The 15,884-nt window shown below is 43.5% G+C and overlaps 1 protein-coding gene across 5 annotated transcripts in view; it reads right to left on the bottom strand.

Moving 5' to 3' along the window:
• LOC108627249 (Ankyrin-repeat, SH3-domain, and Proline-rich-region containing Protein) overlaps window positions 1-15,884 on the bottom strand; it is an 83,679-nt gene that overhangs the window by 40,281 nt on the left and 27,514 nt on the right. For 3 of the 5 annotated variants that reach the window (XM_026815469.1, XM_026815470.1, XM_018028416.2), the window contains exon 1: window positions 5,395-5,571. The exons of the other annotated variants lie outside the window; for them this stretch is intronic. Coding sequence is in view for 1 of the 3 variants with exons in the window: in XM_018028416.2 (XP_017883905.1) it covers window positions 5,395-5,451 (57 nt within the window). In the remaining 2 variants the exon portion in view is untranslated. Of the gene's footprint in view, window positions 1-5,394; window positions 5,572-15,884 lie in introns of those variants that run through there. 5 annotated transcript variants of the gene reach the window in all.

Raw genomic sequence — 15,884 nt, 5'->3', positions numbered from 1 at the left:
TGTCGCGGTCGTCGAGAACAGCAGGTGCGAAGAGAACACGGGTGTTAACGAGCTAGGACGACGCGTATAAGGATACTCTAGTTTTAGTTTAGTCCAACTCTGTTCTAGATTAAGAAACGCTTTACCGAGAACGAGGCCAACTTTGCTTGGCTGCCGACAATTAAGCCAGATCAGAGAGTTTTTTTAATTTACACTTTTTTATTAAAATTTTTAAATACAACTTCAATTAAAACTGTACCGTTGGACGTCATTAAAAGAGGAGCCTCGATATTTTTGTTCCTCCTTTCACGTTTTGCGTGCGGAATCGCGGATCGTTAACGACAGAAACGAAAACGGAGCGCGACGAAATTTAACGTTCGAACGCGAACAATAGGAGAACCGACGAGCTGATCTTCCATCGGAACTCAACAGGTTTTTAATCGTGGCACTTCTCGAACAGCGTCTCCTTTACGACTTTGCAACCCATTAAATCCGCCATTATTTCCTGTTTCTACTTCTCTAAAAAAATCTTTGTTCCTCTAACTCCCATCGCGCATTGGACAGTTGCGAATTTTTATTCAACGTCAAAATTGATTTCAAATATGTAACAGATTTCATAAAGGAAAAATATGTGATACCTCTATGAAAGAGTCTGATGTCTGGTTACGAGGTAGAAAAAATATGACAGTAACACGTTGCTTCGTAGTTTGAAACACATCGTCTTACGGCTGCGATGAGAAATAGATTGGGAACAGAATATCGAGCAGAATACACGAGGGCGGGATTCGAGACTCGAGAATAACCATCGACGACTTCACTTTTCTGTAGATATCTAACGTAGCCGGGAGAAACTTTTTCGGATTTCCTTGGGGAGACTCGGTTACCCGAGCGGTTGTTGGAGAATGATCTGATTTCGATTGACTTCTGCCAATTTCTCCGTATGTACATGCAGGCGGTGAAATCGAAGTTTAGTTTCTTGTTGGTTGTTATTTATGTCCCGCGGCGGTGGTACCAGTTATGAAGGGTGAAACGAGACGAGGGGGTGGTTAACAGTTTGCGTGTAAAAAAGACCGGATGATTAATCGCGTTCTCGAGTTGGCTCGTGACCGAAAACCTATTTTGGAATAATCTTCCGTCACGTTTTTAGGTACCTTTCGCGCGTTTAAATTCACCTCCGACCGAATATGTAATATTTTATCACGAGAAGCATAATATTACCGCTTAAACGATCGTATAAAATATGTAATATAATTGTATGTACACGAGATTAGTACAGGAAGATACCACAGCTGGGTTTGTAATGAAACGAAGCTAGTTCGTTTTCAGGGAAGAAATACCAGAATTATCCGTAAATGGAACGTTTCACGGTTTATCCGAGGAACAAAACACCCAGCTCTAAATTGCTGGCCATTACAGGGAGCATGGGAACAGCGTTTCCGAAATCACGTGGCTGTGAAGAGCAACGGAGACGCGGTTTGTCATCCGGTAACTAGGCAACGGAAAGCTTTTATGGGAAATCGTGTTTCGGTCGAGAGGCAGCGCGAGACTGAATGCAAGCCCGGCTAGAAAACAAAAGACCAAGTGTCGCTCGATATTCCCGGTTGCCCAAGGAGAACGAAATTTCCGTGTTACTTTTGCACCCTGGAACGCTAACCTGTCCTGTCGTCGACGTTAACTTATTTATCTTCGTCAACGCCACGTGCGATGAGGAAAAAAAAATGCAAGTTCCTCGTGGCTCCCCTCTTGTCGCGAATTCCATCCGACGGCTTCCGGGGAGACTTTACGCCCTCGTAAATGGGGTTGCGGAAGACGCAGTATTTTATCCCTGCCTCCCCAACGATCTTCTTCGTTCTGAATGAAATTCACCCCCGGAAGAGGCGTTCCATTAATTAGTCCCAGTAATAACTTCCTATAAATCCTAAAAGGATTTTCCCCGAACTAGGCCCCGCGGCCACGTTAATTCCGAAATCTATCACTCGAGGGTTCCACCTTGAGGGTTTATTGTTGCCGGAAACCACCAGATTCGTTCAACGACCGCGAATCGTGGCGTAGAGGAGAAATCGAAGGAGACCTCGTTCCCTGGGCAAACACGATTTTCGGCGTTCGATTGGAACGAGGTCCTCGTTAAGTTTGTTAGGAAAACCTGATTTTTATGTAAAAAACAAAAAACTGGTGGCAGAACGGATCAGAGGATTATCCACAGAACCATAGCCATGATTTGAAAATCTTTTCATTTTCTATAACCTCGATAAATTGAGTTTACCTATACCTTTCGGATCAAAGCCAGCAATATTTGACGCGATACAAACGGTTAAGAGAAACTAGTACATCTTCGTAAATACAGGGTAAGGAAGATGGCCCGAGGGTGACGCTCGACTGTGAAGGAAGGAGGCTTAACCGTGAGCGATATTCAATTGCGAAATTCTCTCTTCTGGATAACGTTGCCTGTGGCATCGTAATTACCACTATCGCGGTTAATGTCCCAAAGCGAGCAGAAGAAACGTAACATAGATGCGAGCACAGTGGTGAAAAAGGGAAATGCTTTTAGTGGTTTCTTCATTACCGGATGCACTCGTTGGACAAATTGAAAATCCAGCGAGCTTAATTGAGATGCCAGCGAAGTGGGTGAGTCGGGCCATCTGGTAGGTGGTTTATGCACACGTAATTTTCTTCTTAAAGTTCCACATTCGTCGATGAACAGAACGGATACCGAGATTCAAGAATTTTAATTAACGGCGGCTAAAATTTCCCTGCGTCTGTCTCCGTGGGCTCGAAAACGAAACCATCGAGCTTCGCTTCGACGGGATCCTATTAAACTTTCAACTTTACAAGGTTACAACGTTTCAAAGGAGAAGGTCGAACTTGGAAAATGGATTACGCGCGTTCGCGCGACTTCGTCTTTTGTGCGATGTTCCGGCGTTCGAAAAGTTGTTAGGCGTTTCGCGAAGGCGGTTAGAAACAGGAGAATCGGGGTTTCAAGGATTAAGGCGGCTATTTTCTATCCAACGGTTACCGAGCCGGGGACGCACATAACTTGAATTTTGAATCCCGGTTCAGCTCGCGTGAAAAGTTCTCGCGTGACACGTTATCCACGACCGTATCCGCATGAATCAGTATAGCGGAACGCGCGATTAAAAAACCCGTTCAATCTCGGAATATAAAAATGCACGATCTAATTTACTTAAGAGCACGGCACGGAAAAGGCAGGAGGAAGAAGAACTCGACCGTTTGAAGACCGCCGGATTGATTTGCCAGATTAATCCGCCGAGTAATTGCATTCGAAGGGATTGAAACGCTCAATATGCCCTCGGATATTTTTCTCGGTAGGGAGATATTACGCCAATTATCTTGTCGCAGTCTTCCTTTCTGCGGAGTCTGTTCAAATGCGTACTTGATCATTTCACTTGAACCATTCTCCGATGATCACTAATTTCAAATAATTCTCAGACCCTGATAGACAATGAACGCTTGGATAAATTTTTATATAAAAGAATTATGTTCTACGAACAGAATCCGAGGAAGATGAACCAAATGGGACTGTGAAGAGCTATTACGGTACCGAGTGCTCGGTTCAAGTTCTTGCTACCGTACGCTAAAATAGAAACTCGTCAACCAGTGATGGAAAAATCAGCGAGAAGAGGATTGCGAGGCTGCCTTTCCACATCGACCTTGCGCCTTTCCTTATTAGGGCGAAATACCGCGACTCGCCGACGTTCAAGAAACTAAAACTTGTCTGGATGAGGATTGCACTTATCCCGGGGAGAAACGATGATCGGTCGATCCGTCTTGATCTTTACCGTCGTCTGTTTTCTTTAGAAACTTTCGTGTTTAGGTACCGGATTTTAAATTCGAGATTAATCGAGACCTACGAGCTGGTCCGGCGGGATCGTCGTAAACGGCGATCGTATCGTATGGAAGTGGAGAGAGATTAGAAAAATTCTTGGAGCAGACGGTGAACGTGAGAACGGGACGTATCGAGACAAGGTGTACACACACCGTGGTGCCGTACACTCGTATACACCGGGATCTAAATAACGTTCTGACGTTCTATGTTTTACACCGAACACGATCGGCCTTTCTAACCCTGATCCCCCTGAAAATTTTATATTTCTCTTACCCGCGGCACGTAGGTCATCTATTAAAGGTTTCCCGGACACGCTATCGCGACTCTCTTTATTATCACCGTAGCTAAAAGGTTTTCCTGATCGATTCACCAAATTCCAAGCAACTCGGACGAATATCGGCTCTTAGATGGGTCAATGATCACAGCTTAGATAGATTTTCTCTACCTTATCCCTGTCTTGCCTTATTAATTTACATCACACGCCTCATTATCATAAAAATATCAGTTTACACGAATACTCCTGAGAAAAATTTATCGTCAAATATATATTGCTTTTGCATTAATGATTTTGATTAAACTTCTTATCAAGAATAATAGTCTTCTTACTGAATTGAATATTTATTATCGGACGCTGTACCGTGTCTAACATTTAGTAAACTGTCGTTAAATTCTATCCAGCACTGGGAAACGTTGGCATAGGTACACAGATCGCGTGAAATAAAAATATCGTGCCGTCACTCGCGTGTGGAAGAGGAAACTCGTGTGCTACCGGTGGCCATGACCGAGTAACAGGACTATAGGGCAAAGTGTTTGCCGTAAGTTACCCTCGCGAATCCTTTCCAGAGTCGTTCATCGATTAAAACGTTTTACCAGTTACCTCTATACGCTGTGCCCGTTCCATTGTACATGTAAAACGGGAAAATCAGTCGCGACGTGCCTTACTATGTGTCGCACGGTCGCCACTGCTTTTACGCGGGTCCTCGAGGCTCTCGAGTTTAAAGCTTATTTCAGTGGTAATAGCATCGGTACACCGTCAGCAAAGTTATGAGAAAATACGAGACAGCTCGAACGGTTAGCTGAAAAGTTTGTAGGACGCTGAGTCCCGGTGTACAAGTTGGATAGCTATAATATAATGAGATATCGTAAAACGACGCGGAAAAGGGGTAGCAGTCTGCGCTCTACATGTACATTTAGGTATATGATATATAACACCGCTGCGTGTTCTCCAATCATGATATAAAACGAAATACATAATATGTACTACATGACTGTTATATTGAAGTTCTTGGGTACCGATGCTTTACACACGTACTACATAGTATAAATAATACTCATCAGTGAATGATATCGTTTTTCAACTGTCTCTAATGAATGAACACGATTCACTTTGCGTGATCTACTTAGCAAAATTCGAGACGATTTAACTGTAATTACGATTAACACCGTTCGTCTCGCTATCAATTTTATCGAATCAATCATGTGCGAGAAGAAAGCTGTATGTCGAAAGCCTCGAGTTAAGTACCATCCCTCAAGAGAAAGCACCCCGCGAATCGAGTAATGATGGGGCTTACTGTGAACCATCGTAGGTTGCTCCTGCTTCGAATTCCGTGGATCGCCTCGCGGATCATCGCCGGGAACAGCTGTCGCGAGACTGGCAGTAGCAGAGAACCCGAGGAGAAGCGAGACAGAAAGATAGAATAGAGAAGGGATTGGAGAACGACCAAACCACTGACACACTCGTGCCGCGCTCGTCGAGCGACTGCGTGGGTTCGCGGCCGCCTCGAATACCGGAGCCGCGCTCGACGCCGCTCGGATTCGCTCGGCCAGTCGACGAAAACCGCCGAGAGAGAGAGAAAGAGAGAAAGAGAGAGAGAGAGAGAGTGCAGCGTACTCCCTCGCCTCGCCGGCTAACCGGCAACTTTCACGGGGGATGCGTGGACAGAAGCTGCATTAAATAGATTAGGATCTTCATCGAATCCCCGGGACCGACGAATTATCCTTCACCGACTCCATATTATGCCTCGGAGCAGCCGAGTAGAAGCGCGTTGGACTGCGTCGGTTCTCTGTACCGTCTCGCGTAATTCGATTTCCGCGCCGATCCGCGCTTGTTCATCCCTTGGTGGCAACGCGTGCGCGGGTATTCAATCGTACCACATCGTTCGGAGCTGTTGATTTTTTGGCTTAGGCTGGTTTTTTGCCACTACGTGGGACATGGATTTATTGGAGAGAGCGAGTAATTTTTTGCACGAAGATATTAAGCGAATTGGAACATCGATTCGATGATAGAAAGTGAACCGACTGAAATAGTCGGGGCTGGGTTCTGTGAATGAAGCTTGTACTATTTAAAACAAGTCTGTTTTTCGACGTTCTAAATTACTGAGGAAGAGAATCGATTGAATCATACGTAATGTTTGAAACGGAATTTTATGGGGAAGTTCAACATTATTCCAATTAGGGATTAAAGGATATCCTTTTATGAAGTAATAATCATCCTTTGAAAAATATGGTTCGTTCTCTATTGAAGAGTTCCCGTTATCCCTCAGGAAGGGAAATGCCGATAAGAGGCGAGCCTTTAGATGAGAAAATTGTCTCGTGCGAGTGGAAACCGGGCACGATTATTCTGTACACGCCAGCAGAGTTAAAGGTCTTTTCCCGTTTTTCTACTTTGCAATTTTTTCACGGAATCGAAAGCATTGCAGAACTTGGCGAGATAAAAATAACGCTCGGATACCTGTACACCCCACGCGAACGATATGAATTATTTACGAAAGCACCGCCGACCGCACTTGGGCAATTTTTACAGAGCCGCCCCTCCGCCGCGTCGTCCTTTGTCCCACGGAATTATTCAATTTAAAACTTCGGATCTGAATAAACCCTTCTAAAGCGTATTCTTTCTCTACGCGAGAGGTTCAGCCCATCCGGAAAGCAGCCGGAATCGAAAAACTCGACGAAAGTTGTGCACGAAACACAGCGTGGATAATTAATTGCTTTCCATTCGTGGAAATTCGAACAGCGAATCGGGCTATCTATTTTCAACCAGCAGAAATTGTATCTACCGCTGCAGGACAAATCGAACCAATAATTGAGCTTCTCTAAACAATAATTTATGCAATCTACGAAATCAATCGAATTTGGTACACAGAGGAGGAGCGGGATTTCTATTCGAGAGATCGAAGCCCGTAGGCGTCGGAAGCGTAAACAATCGATCTTGGTTATGAGACGGTTAATATTCCACTAATCTAACCCGTTCTGTAATCCAAATCCGGCTGCACAAATCCGGATCGTGTCGGCCAAACAGATTGGCCTGCATAATGAATCAAGGGAGGTACGTGTACATATATGCATATATATACACATACACGCCCCTTTGTCTCGGTCTCACCCCTAAGCACGTGCAAATTCGCGCAAAAGACGATCGATCTCGTGCTCCGTCGACCACGGAGCTCCAAATTGCACGTCGCAGAAACACAAAAGAACTTCCTCGTTTCGTTCCCTAAAGAACAATCTCCCTCGTGTAGCAACAACTGAAAACAACGAGCATTCATACTTTTCATGCGGTGGCCAACAATAGAGAGAGGTAGGTATTGAGCAACGATGTAACCGGTCGACGAGGGTGCGAAATCTGCTCGGAGATTGATTCGATCAGTCTCTAGAAAACCTCTGAACACCGAGACACGGCAAGTTAATTTAATCGACAATGAACGCGCAACTCTTGGTAGAAAGAGAGAGGCTGGGTTCGTTAACTGTGGACGACGTACTTCGCATTGTCGCGACGATTGCACAACTCCTCATGTGTGAACTTCAACGCGAACAACGCCTTCGAGGCCAGCACTCGCGTTAATCCTCTCCAATTACGCACCTTCCGGTTCAAAGCGGCCTTCACCGCATGATTTCTCAAGGCGGTCCTTATTAGTCACTTGAGATTCTTAAAAAGAGGTCATCTCTATTATTCCATAAGTATTTTAATGTTCGACAACCGGAACATTCATTTATTTATTGTAATACTATTAAAACTGTCAATCAAAACGAGGTATTAGATGAAAAATCAAATTTAACAGGTTCCTCATTCAGCTGAGATGGTCAACTTGTTGCGGCAACATCTGGCATACTTCGGTCTGTGAATGGTTTTATATACTCAGGTTACGGTTTTTTAAAGCACCTTTGATCCTTTAATAACTGAGCGAGGGTCAAATAACTTTTTAGTTTCTCTCTTTTAAAATTGTAACTCATAGTAATCAATTTTCAATTCATTGTCTATGTTCTTTGTTTTATTTCGTTCCGCATTCTACGTATTAAATGTATCAGGGCATATACTCTGCTAATAAATACGTATTCATATTTTTATGTCAAATACAATATTTTGTGTGGGCAGATTTTTTTGTAAAGTGAATTGACGGTCGGTCCGAATGAATAAAGTAACATGAAAATAGGCGAGATATTATTGATCGCGAATGATGGGCTGGAATGGACGTGTTAACAGAATCTTGAACCGTTTTTCGACACACGCGTGTCGTTGGGAGAGCGTGATTTACGCGAATTTCCATCCGGCGACATTACCATTGACAAGAGAATGTTGTACAAAGCTCGATTATCCGCATAACAATTTCGAAGCGGCTTATTGCTCCGTCGACCGTTTATTATTGAACGGGATTCGGAAAAGCCGATTCGATCGATCGACAGCTAATATTTTTGCGGTCGTTCAATGAAATTCCGTGCGGTTCGTCCGGCTTCATCGATGACGCGTGCGTGAACGTGCTTTTGACACGGTTCGCCCTCTCGGCGTTCGAATAAAAATACACGAGCCACCTACAACGTAAAACTAATGTGACGATAAAGGCTTGACCGAAACAAATTTCACGCCATGGTGGCCGCGGTCGACTTTTGTAAGCTCGATAAGTTCGACAACGACCGACGGAAATTATTATAGGGCTATGTACTTATAACTCTCACGCAATAAAGTCTGTGTGCATTGCACTGTGCGGTTTTCATGCATTTGCTCTTTCATGGTGCAAACGAACAAATGATCCCGGAGTTCCTAAGTTTCTCCACTGCATTTTATGCGAAAATTTTCAACCTTTTAGATATCAGAAACCACATGCTCGCGTTTTCTTTCACAACGAACCTAGTTTCAACCGCGGAGTTTCCAGGAATTCTCTTATCCAGGCAGATAACCAGCCAGAGGCAGGTTAACGCTAGCTATTGTTCTCGTCCGGGTAATGAATCGCGTTGCAAATGTCAACGGAACTACGTTGCACGTTCCATCTTCGATACGCACGTATTGACTGTATTTACATAGGTGTTGGAGCGTGGCGTTACAGATTCTCCATTAATCGTCGTAACTAGAACGAGTATCGACGAGCAAGCGAACAAAGACGCCCGACGGACAGAGAGCTCCGATAACGCGTCCCAGAGATGATTACTATGGAAAATTATTATCAAATTTGCAGGCCGGCAATTGGGTCAGCGATGTTTTTCCACCAATTTCCGCTTCGTCAGGTTTTTCCCGTCGCTCTTTGCCGCTCCTATTGATCGACCCTATACGTACTTCATCGGCGATCGTAATTGGTCCGCTCGAAAAAAATTGGACCGGCCAGGTAATCATTAAAATTGAACGAACTTGATTGAAACGAGACTGTGCGTTCTACACCGCTGCTTCCTAAATGGGCCAACCATGTATCCCACGACACTTGAGGCGTGTTTCCTTGAACTGAAATTTTCCAAACGGGGAACCTCGAGTTCCCCTAATTCTGAACCGTGAAGAAAACCAGGACAGCCCGAACGAATCCCATAGCCGGCTGAATGCACTTGTCCTCGCTTGCTCGACGAATTCTCGCATTTATCGTTTACCAGGAATCTTAAGAGTCCCACGCAGAGGAGGATCCCTATTCAGATTCCTGATCAGGTGGATCTCGACGCGGTCGGATGAAAAAGACCTTGAATGGAAGGCGTACGAGCACGCAGCTGGAAGCTCGTGCGTGTCGCGGCTGCCGATTGACGTGGGAAGGATGGAAGCGTGTAATTGAGCGAGTGAAAACGATCGTGTTTCCTTCCTGCGCGAAATGCCCACGTGGAAACGCGATAATTTCGCTTTGGAAAAGTAACGGACGTTTAAGCTCTTTCACCGAACCCCAAGGAAGGAAAGGCGCCCGTGGGATAGAAGTTGCCATATTTCGCGCGAAAATTGGGTCGCGTTTTCAAATTCTCGCCAACTAATTAACGTAACTTTCCGAGACAACGAGGGAGCATAATTTCCACGTTGAAAATCGGTCCAGGCGTTAAATAGGTGACGCTCGAAACTTCAATCTCCCTCCGCGATTTAATTTTATGCAATATCGAGGACTTATAAAGTACGATGCAGTGATTACACGCTTATCTGTGTACAACCTTCTCACTGGTTGCAAATCTCTCATTCTTACGTCTCTTTATTACTATAATTTTATCTATCAGGAATATTTATTATCCTCTTTTCTCTCAAATACAGCCTACCAGTACATATGCCCTCGAGGTTATTCTAAAGACTGCAGTTTATAAGCTTAAGGAAGAGGATGCATTATAATGTACATATGTATGCTTATTTTTAAGATTGCGAAAGGAATGATATCAGGGGAAAATATAATACGACGCTACGTGCTGTACACTGGCATTATATTTTCAGAAAGCGTGCACAAAGAAATTTATTCTGTGATATATACGTACAAGGAGCTTTCCAGAGGTAAAACGTCTTTACTGTGAGAAAAGCTCTAACAAAATAGCTGAGGAAGCTAATGAACGTCAATCAATCAGTAATGCAGTTTTTTCTCGTTATATTCAATAGCATGAACTCAGCCGCGTTGTAATCGATGATTACGAGCCACGGTTATTTCCAGCGAATATTTTAGCAACCGCGCACGCGGTAATCCGATAATGGTGTTCGCCGTGTCCCCTTGGACCGAGCGCGTCGCGCCTCGTTTTTGCCGCGCGAGAAACCACCGACGAGCGGAATAAATTCTCGGCGTACCGGTTTACGCGGGGTTACTTGCGGTTTGCGTATCAACCGCTGCCGCTGCTTTCGATACCGTCTCCGCTCGGGTTGCGCAACGGCTGTATGAAACTGAACGATGCCAAAATACATTTGCATCTAACAAGCAACGCGAAATGAAACACCGTCAGCCAGGGAAAACACGGTGCCTGTTTAACTCGTAGAAAAACCTCTTGTGAAACGAACAACTCGACGGTCCATGAAGAAAGTGATTACGACCAGGGAGCATCCCAACATTTTAGAATGCAACGTTGTAAAAATATTGAATATTTTCTTCAATTTCTATTTTTCAAGGGTAAAAACAAACGCTGCACTGTGAAACACAATCCCTGGCAAACTTTTTTATTGATCGGAATAAAAGAGCAGTAGATGAAAATTTCAATTCCAAAATGCCACTGTAATTCAATAAAATACACGTACATGTATTGTGTGTAAAATAAAATTGTTTTCCTGTTTTCATTCCTATAAATGTGCTTCGCCATTATCGTATTACGACGTTGATCGAAAATTTTTTCTCATCTCAACTATCATCAGTTTCAGAGAAAGAGTCGAAGCCACGATCAACTTCTCTTAAGCTCGTTGGTCGTCGTTAAATGGTTTCATGGGAGAGCAGGTCTCTGGCTACTAGGCCGGTGTCATGCGGGAAGCGAAACTCGTTGCGAGATGCGACTGAAAGATATCGTACAGTAACGAGAGCGAGCCACGTAATTCCGAAATCTGGGTGTACTGCGAGACCCGAGCCAGCCGGCTAATTAAACCGTCTGACTCTGAAATCATTAAGATAATTGCAATCGTATCGAGGGACCGTACAATACTATGGCGTCGGCCGAACGCCCAACGATCGGGGGGGTGGGAAATGAATTTTTTTTTAACGTCGTTGAAAAAGCTATTAACAGTGTCTCTGGTTCTATTTCGAGGAAACGTTTTTTAATTGCTCGCGACACAATGACAGGTCCCACACGAGCGAGCTTGCCTCTGGGTTGGTCGATTCTGTGTCTTTTTTCGCCGGAAAGAGAGCATTCACGGGCGGACAAACGCTCGTTACTCGCAGCAGGTGTCAGGCTTGGTCGAACCAACATCTTCAGACTGCGTCGTACCGCGGTTAGCTTCTATGTCGTGACACGAAACAGAGCCACACTGATTGCACAGAAAAAAAGGGAGACCCTGTTTTAAGCCGACACGATGCTCTGTACGAGTTCGTTTGGCCGTAAAAAATAAATGAACAGTCGGACATTGTGTTGCGGCTACCTCCGTCTCCACTCGACTCTTCTCGAATGGTTCTTGAAAAGTTAGACCGTGGCTTGGCTTCGCGGTCGAGCGAAGCTTTATGATCTCGTGACGTTGCGGCCAGAATAGGACGGAAAGTGAATCGAACGAGAAAACGAAAGTGAAGCCAACTGTTCCTATCGTTTATTTTTTTTACGACGTGAACATTCATTGTTCTGAATAGTCGGTGCAATATTTAAACGAAATAAATGTTGTCGCGACCTACTTTTTAATTGATCCGACATTCAAACCACATTACTTTCGAAAATCCATCGGCTAACAACCTTCATTTCTTTTTAAGCTACACACTCAAGATTTACTCGTGGTAATAATTCATCGAGAAACTAAATATCGTTCGCTGAGTCGAGTCAAGGTAAACGTCGTTGACCAAAAGCCTGACTCATTTCCCGGTTGTTTCTTCTTTTTTCTACGGGGGTTCGTTGGATGTTTCGTGACGAAAACCCGACGCGGTTACCTGCCTACGGGGACTGACTCATAAATTCACCGTTTATTGAACAATGGCTCGTGGTTACTATAGGAACGTGACGACTAAACGACAACAACAGCACGCAATCGCGACACACAGAAGACCAGGGCTTTAGACGGCACAGCGGCACTGTGTCTAGCCGCTTCGAACTAGCCAATCTCTATACATTCGTTCGATGATCTATGGGTTGTAGATTCTACCCTGACACTGTTGAAAGATGGCTCGAAACGATCCGATAGAAAGAAGTCGACTTTTTCGTTATGAAAGCCTCTGTCGTTCGATGGCTCCACAAAGGAAGTCAGGCACCAATTTCTTATGGATCGAGAGCTGTTGATATGAGGAACGAACATCTTTCAATAAATCATGATGATAACTCTTGATGAGACACAGGAATAAGAAAAGTTTTCGATAATTTAAAAGTATTTGATTAGAACGGACGGTTTGATTGAACAATTCAAAAATATATGAAATAACGTTTGAGTTAATTAATCGACTAACGAAATTCCATTAAGGACGCAGGATCGTTCGACAAATAGACTGATCGAAATTATCCGCGGTGGAAAAGCAGCCAGAATGGGGAACGCCGCTGGCAATTATTTCCATGTTCCGTTACGTTGTTTCGCTGGTGGTGGCGAGAACCGATGGCAATTAATTGAACATCTTTTATCTAATTAGCATGAAATCCGTTTACGCGAAATTGCGATGATACCAACCGGTGGGCGGAGTATTGATGCAGCACAAAAGTTTAACAAAAGCGGATTACGTTTACAATCGCATCGGCGATGACAAAAGCACTGGTCCAAGTTTCATTAATTGCTTAAGTTTTGATGATCACGGGCTTTGATATTAATATACAATACGGTTTTCGAGAGCACTCTACTGCGAATTGTGTCTACGTATATGTATATGCAGCCTGCGATTTCTCTCGTTATCGGAATCGATCGCATATCCCGATTAAATGCGAGCCGTAAACGATAGGCATCTGTTGCGAGTGCCCTACTATCCATATCTTCCGATAACGACCTGAAATCGTATTAGTACTTAGCTCCTTGAAACTTCTCGTCGAGATGCAAACGCGATGAACGTTTACAGACGTACGTAAATTCTGACCCGTTCCTTCCTCTTTCCTTCAGATATTAATTTCAAATAGTAATTGGTAGACTGTGTATTTTATAAGAAAATTCGTGTATAGAAAGATCAAAGAGTAAGTATAACGTTTGTGTAGTGATTCTTGAATGATAAGCGAAATTTTCATCTAACATTTCCTTAACTAATATTATAAACGTTTCACTTTAATGATTTATTTGAAAAATCTATTAACTATACAATGATTGATTTATCTTCATACATTTCGGTAGTGATTCTAATTCGTGCAACCAGTCCATTTTGGTACCAAGAGCGGAACGATTAATCAACTGCGTCGATCGCGACTAATCGAACAAACTTGCTTCTTAATTAAAGTTATTTTCCAATTTGATTTAACGAGGCTGGAAGACCCCGTAACCTTCGTTCGGGAAATTAATCACCAAAATTGCGCGTAAGACAGGACGCGCAAGTTCGTTGTAGTACATATTGTCTCGAACGCTAGACGATCAAAGCGAACGAGTCGAAATTGTGCTTCAGACAAACTTGTTCGAAGACATCACAGTGGAAATGAAATGCAGAACGAGACAATAAGTGCATGTAACGTTATCGATTCTGACAAGTGCAGTGCCTCTCGCGTTCAAGTAGATAATATGGGAACAGATGGAATCAATTGGCTTGCTATCAATTAACAAGTAGCAAAAGATAACTGAATAAAGCAAAAGTTAAATAAAAAGCAATAAGATTGAAAAGATATTCATGCATTCAATCGCTTTTATATTATATATTTCTATCGAACAGAAAAAGTACTTTCAATTGAGGGAGACTTCTATTGAGTACCAAACGTTCTATACGGATGATAAAGTATTCGAATTAGGGTAGCCGATAGCAGGTGTTCAGATAAGGGAATTTGTAACGGATTTCCTCGTCGAGCCTCAAAGCCTGGCTACCAGCTTTATTATCTGTACTCCATCGACACATAATCGATCGTATGCGGCCGTAATGTCAACGAGAACAATGTTATGTAAATGGTAGAGAACTGCACGCATTTCTATCTTTTTTTGACACGACTTTCATGATTAGTAATCCACAACAAAAATGTGTTTCGTTACGTGATACAAACTGTGAACCAGAATTTCATTCATGATTACATACATAAATCTGTTCAGTCATATTCTTACAACATTTGATTCAATTGTACATTAAGACTCATAAACGGTATATGTATATATCGAAACATGTCAAATGTACGATTGCGATCATTTTTTTCCGAGCGCCCGTATAACTCGCGAAACTCAAGGCAATTTGATCGGTGAAAATAAATAAAGTTTGTTGAACGTGTTTAACATGTCCACGATAAATTACTCGTGTGCCCGTCTCAGTCTCCGGGCCGGTTATATTTTACTTCGCAAACTCGGTCATACCGAGCGGCGAATCGTTGCTCGACTTTCCTCTTTCGACGAGTCTAACCGGAGTCCGTACGAACCAGGTTCTCGGATCACGTTTGAAAATTTTTCTACATAGTTCTTGGAGTAGTCGATTTACCTTTCAGTTTCAAACATATTAATTTTCCTTTTCATCGAAATTATAGTATGAAAAATGCCGTATCTTTATAATAGATAATCTTTTTGATAAGACACGTGATAAACGGTTAATGCAATTCACGAATCGTACTACTTTGATCACTAGAAATTCAATTTCTATAAATTATCCTATCGCAATTGAAACACCGATGTCGGTATCGATATTGCCGGAAATGTGATGGTTTCTAGCGGTGTCCGGGGTGCACAGATGTAACAGGGAACCAAAATTTCGGGAGGAGAACACGTGGCATTGTGTCGAAGACAATGGACGGAGGGGTCGTTTAGGGCGGCCGACTGGAGCGGTGTTGTACTAGCTTTCGGTAAATCCGTGCAACAGCTGGAATCGTCGCAATCGACGCAGAAGCAACCGGGTGCGGTGGCCGGAAGTGAGGATCGTTACCCGACGCGACGCGACGCGACGCCTGGTCCGTCCCTGTATATAAATTTTACCTGCCTCCAAATTCCCGGCGTTCTCTCCCCGTGTGTTCCCATCCTACGCGGCCAATCGATATTGACACATTGCCCATTTGTACCGTACCTGTTTTCCTCGTTTACTTCATTACGGTTTCGTGAATTATCGTCTGTTACCAGCTTGCCCGTTACGCCTTTTTGTTTGTCACAACT

Source organism: Ceratina calcarata, unplaced genomic scaffold (genome assembly GCF_001652005.2).
Source record: "Ceratina calcarata isolate Rehan_Ccalc_2016 unplaced genomic scaffold, ASM165200v1 scaffold449.2, whole genome shotgun sequence".
NCBI lineage: Eukaryota > Metazoa > Arthropoda > Insecta > Hymenoptera > Apidae > Ceratina > Ceratina calcarata.
Note: the sequence above shows the minus strand (reverse complement) of the source record. Positions and strands in the feature narration are given on the sequence as shown.